The following is a 5,435-nucleotide window of genomic DNA, read 5'->3' on the forward strand; positions in this document are numbered from 1 at the left end:
GGTGAGCAATGAGTTAGAGGAATGGCAGTAGGTCTGGGAATAGGAAATAGATGTGAGAGACACAGACGCTGCTGAGATGGCTACGTGATCACATGTGGAGGAGGGACAGGGGAGCTCACGATGACTGCATGTCTCCAAGGTACATGGTGAGGTCAACACCAGAACCAAGGAAATCAGGAGAAACTGCATCCCACTTCCTCTTCCATCTGTATCTGCTTCGCCTACCAAGGTCATCCATCTACCATCGCCACTGAGATTTCAGCTGCTCATGGCCTTCCTCACTGATCAGTCAGGGTCTGTCTACCCAAGAAAACACCTCACTGTGGAGAACGGGCAGAGACAGGGTGACACGTCACCAGCCATGTCTGCATCCACTGACCCCTCTTTTTTTTTTTTTTTTTCCTGCGGTACGCGGACCTCTCACTGCCGTGGCCTCTCCCGCTGCAGAGCACAGGCTTCGGACGCACAAGCCCAGCAGCCATGGCTCACGGGCTTAGTTGCTCCGCGGCATGTGGGATCTTCCCAGACCGGGGCATGAACCCGTGTCCCCTGCATCGGCAGGCGGACTCCCAACCACTGCGCCACCAGGGAAGCCCGCTGAGCCCTCATTTTATCAACCTTGGGATAGGCCTCAATGTTTCCGAGGAGGAGCCGTCCTCAAGGACCTGAAATCGAAGCTCACCTCACTTAGAAAGTGGAGAGAAAAAGAAGGAGGAACCAGCTCCTTCTGTCTTTCCTTCTTTTTTTTTTTTCAACGATTTTTTTTTTGATGTGGACCATTTTTAAAGTTTTTATTGAATTTGTTACAATATTGCTTCTGTTTTATGTTTTGGTTTTTTTGGCCCAGAGGCGTGTGGGATCTTATCTCCCCGACCAAGGATCAAACCCACATCTCCTGCCTTGAAGGCAAAGTCTTAACCACTGGACCACCAGGGAAGTCCTATCTCTCTTCCCTTCTTATCCCCCTTTCCTCTCCTCCTTTCTTGTTATCATTGTCTGTTCTTGCCTGCCCTCCTTTTCTCTACCCCCACCTTCCTGCAGTCTCTACCTCCATTTTCATTCCTCTCTTTGTCCGGTTACATTTCCCCACTCCTTCTTCCTCCTGAGGAATTGCGTGAGTTAACAAGTTGCTTGGTAACATGCAGTGTTAGACGTGCCTTTGATAGTAAATCTCACGTCTCTTGAACCTAGTTATTTGTTCCTCAAGCAGAGTAGACATTCAACAAAGCAGGCATTAAATCGATGAAATAATATGTCCTGTCATCATGAAATTATGTATCCATTTTTTGTTTGTTTATATGGTGAGACCATGGGTAGTTTCTGGAACGGTCTCCACCACATCTGGCTAGGGAATCTGGTGAGGAAAGGAGTTATCAAATGGGAAATCAAGGCATATGACCAAAGAAGACTTGAATGTGAGGTCAAACTTTTATTTCCCCACGAGCCATTAAAATAGAAGATATCTCTTACGGCAGTTTCACGCACGCTCATAAATAAATGATTTCTGTGTTTCCACTCAGCTTCTGACAAGTCATAGTTCCTTGAAGAATGAAGAGAAGACATAGTCTTTAGAAGCATAAATTTCTGTCCTTCCCATTTTCCTCCAGAAGCAGATTATTGCCCGTCACGAAGGGGAGGTTTTTCTCTGACCTCATTCGGGGATGGAACTTTTAACCAAAATGGTGTCACCCCTGAACTCACTCCTACACGCCAACGTAAGTGACCACAGAAGGAGAAAAGCCCTATAAAAAGAGAGAAGGTAGCGCTACACTTTGTCCATCTCGCAGCAAGCACAAGCTCATCCACTTACAGTGAACTGGGAGAAACTACCATGGCTCGTGTGAGAACTTCATCCGTGGTGAGTCCCGCACTAACGTGCAATGCTCTCGTCGATTTGGGCCAGATAGTATTTCTGGACTGCAGGCATGAAATCCTGGATTCTAGCTATGGAAATCCAAGAATACTGTCTACGTAGGATGGGAAATGAAACCCTTGATAGATACTTGTCATTGTATAGCATTTTCAAGAACTGGTACACATCAGTTTGAAAGGTGAGATTAAAACTGAAAGATAGCTATACTGGGGGCTAAACCACACAAGAAGTGTCACACGATGCTGTGCTCTAAGAAAGAATGCTTATTGAAAATCTGTTTCTCTGAGTACAAGGGGTTCAATATAATTCTCCCACTTTTCTTCAATCCAAAATGAGATGGGTCACTATCCTTGAGGATTTAATAAGTTGTGGCAGTGACTTTTCTTTCCATGATCCTATTATTATACTATAGTCTTGGTACGCTAACCCTATGTATTCTAACTATACATAGATGTATAGATGGTATAGGTGTGGTTTAGAGTAAATGGTCTTTATGTTTTTAAAATATTTAAGTTAAAACGTCTTTTTTGAAACCCAATTTGATTACCGAATCAGTATATGTAAATTTAGAAAACCTGGGAAATATACCTAAGAAAAACATAAGGGGGGGGTCCATTTTGGGTTGGATGTTTGCCAGTGGTACCAACAGAATTTTTAACTGATACCGCATGGATTTTCTACAGCCCTTTATTTCTAAGGTGTACATTTGATTTCACATAGGGTTTCACAGAATGCACGGGGTGGGATCGATGGTGCAGGAGGACATTTCTTCCTAGAAAATCAAGGTCATTACCATCCCAATGACCTGAGAGTGATGCATGTACTGACAGGTTGATGACTTGCCATCTTCACTAAAATTACTGCCAGCCGATGAATAATGTGGTTTTTCTAAGTTAGAAAAGAAAAATGTTCAAGACTGGTAGAAATGCCATCCTAATATTATTTTGTTCATCTAACCAGCTTTTCATTTAACAGACCTGAAAATTTCGTATAGATTGTCCTTGTCCATAGCATGTTCTCAACTATCAGCAATTCCATCCTCACCACACTTTGTTGACAAAACCCATGTAGCACTAACCCAGTTTCCCACCTCTCTTTCCTTTCCCACCCAGTTCCAGTCACTGCTGCTGCTGCTGAGTCTGGCGGCTCTTGTGAAGGCAGGAATCATAATCCCACAAAGTCCAGGCTGCCCGCATGTTGAGGACAAGAACTTCCCCCAGTATGTGAGGCTCAACCTAAACATCCTTAACCGGAACGTGAATTCCAGAAGACCCTCCGATTACTACAAACGCTCCACCTCACCTTGGACTCTCCAGTACGTAAAAGTCCCAGATAAACTCTCTGTATTCTTCTACCCTGTATGTATCAGACTGCCAGTTAAATCACCTTGAGAATGGTATTACTCAGAATCATCCGTCAAAACTGGAAGGGCCATTGTGTAAACCAATGATTCTCAAGCTTTCATTCTACAGATTTCTTTGATAGAGCACAGCTCTCCCCAGCCCCCATAACACCTATTCTACTAGTTCTCATTGCCCCAGAAATCCATCCAAATGAACGGTGGTCATCATTCTCATATTTACGATACCCCAAGTCTGTTGTTTATTTATTTTAAAAAGAAATAGACATTTATTGTAGGAGATTAGTGCTTAAATTCTCTTTACCAGAGCTCCCAGAGAAGATTTGTTGAAAATAACTATTAATTAACTGGGATTTTTGTGCTTTTTTGGTTGTATTAACACTGGGAAAATATAGCTTGAATACCAGTGGAAGAAGTATCATGCTGGGTATTTCCACCCTTTTTTGAGTTAGACAACATCCCCAACAGACCAATATTTGCTGTGTCCTTAGTACATCTAGTATTTAGATGGATTAAGTACAAAATGTATTTTGATAATTTGATTTTAGTAAAGCAAGTAATCCTCAGTTGTATGGAGCCTACAGATTCACCTGACTGTAGGGTTTCTCGTCTTCTTACTTCTACTTACTAAGAGTAGTTCAAATAAATGAATTCAGAAGTCGAAGCAGCTGGAGGGGAGAGAGGAGGTTATAAAGGGGCTTAAGATCTTGTTTGCAGCCCTTCACATCAGCCGTGGGCTCTGTTCCATCATGTGCTGTCAGATAAAATTTGAGTGCATTCTCTGCTTCAAAGACAGACTTCATTAAGTCAGATTAACAGTTATCTTGTTTCTATACTAGTCCTTTAGTCTTTTTTCATCTATCAAATGTACCCTAAAGAAATTAACCTTTGTGTCAAATTTAAATCCTTTCTGTGGTTTCAGTCTATCTTCTTTTGTGTATGCCGGAAATTGGGGAAAACTAATCATTGTCTTTTTTTCTATAACACTTCATGGGCTTCGAAACACAAGTTTTCCCCAAACTACTTCTTTTTCAGACTAACAGCATTTAGAGAATTCACAATGCCTATCATTTGCTCCCCTGTGAATTTGTCTCCCTCTGTTTATTCCTGTTTGATTTCCGTCCTGCTCTACCAGGAATTCACTTTCTTCCTGGCTTTTGTCTCCCTTGCAGCCGCAATGAGGACTCTGAGAGGTACCCCTCTGTGATCTGGGAGGCCAAGTGCAGCCACTTGGGCTGTGTCAATGCTGAAGGGAAGGTGGACCATCACATGAACTCCGTCCCCATCCAGCAAGAGATCCTGGTCCTGCGAAGGGAGCCTCAGCACTGCCCCCACTCCTTCCGGCTGGAGAAGATGCTGGTGACCGTGGGCTGCACCTGTGTCACCCCCATTGTCCACCACATGGCTTAAGAGCTTCCGGTCTGACCCCCACTCCCCAAATCAGTTAGGCTTTCTGGGGATTAGACCCAGCCCCATTTCTGACCCAAATCACCAGGGTTCTTAGTTCATCCAGTGGAAACTTCAGAGGGAACACTGGTTTATAGATGGAATCTGAACCATTTTTCCCTTTCCCCAAGAAGGAAGTTTTAGACTGAGTACCAATTTGCTTCTTGTTTGCTTTTCTAAGGGCTTTAAGTTATTTATGTATTTAATAGGCCCCAAGATAACTTTGGGGCATGAGATTCCATTTTAATGAATTACATGCCTTATTTTGTATTTTTTTAAGACAAGATTCCAGACTTGGGAATTTTATTATTTAAAAGGTAAAACCTATATTTATATGAGCTATTTATGGATCTATTTATGTTTCTTAGTCTTTAGAGAAAGGTGAAATATATGAGTATCTGTACTGCCTAGGGAAATCCTAGATAGGATTAAATAGCAGGTGAAAATTTCTGAGTTTGTACTGCATATGGCTACAGGATTTTCTTCTCATTGTCTCTTAGGAGTGCATGACATGGCTGAAAAGAAAGACTAAACCTAGTTTCATATTTATTACCTTAACTTTGCAAATTGTTCAGGTTTCACGAGAGACGGCAAGTCTAACTCTGCTCTGTTAAACTCTTGTAATAAAAACAATTGATAATAATAAAGTTTGGGAAGAAAATTCGTTTCCTTATTTGTTTTCTCATTAAAAGGACTTCCGAGGGCTTCCCTGGTGGCGCAGTGGTTGAGAGTCCGCCTGCCGATGCAGGGGACACG

At 42.5% G+C, this 5,435-nt stretch overlaps 1 protein-coding gene across 2 annotated transcripts; it reads left to right on the plus strand.

The window, feature by feature from the left end:
* Positions 1–1,831: 1,831 nt before the first annotated feature.
* On the plus strand, positions 1,832–4,643 carry IL17A (interleukin 17A; the record flags this gene model as incomplete). Of its 2 annotated transcripts, none has more annotated exons than XM_082847826.1 (3): positions 1,832–1,858; positions 2,986–3,188; positions 4,406–4,643. In XM_082847826.1, 3 exons carry the CDS (start codon positions 1,832–1,834, stop codon positions 4,641–4,643), a joined length of 468 nt encoding a protein of 155 aa, XP_082703952.1. The 2 variants fall into 2 exon arrangements, with proteins under 2 accessions (XP_082703952.1, XP_082703953.1); XM_082847827.1 differs by having other exon boundaries at positions 2,992–3,188.
* Between the last annotated feature and the right edge of the window lie 792 nt (positions 4,644–5,435).

The sequence above is a fragment of the Leucopleurus acutus genome (genome assembly GCF_964270905.1).
Source record: "Leucopleurus acutus genome assembly, chromosome: 10".
Lineage (NCBI taxonomy): Eukaryota > Metazoa > Chordata > Mammalia > Artiodactyla > Delphinidae > Leucopleurus > Leucopleurus acutus.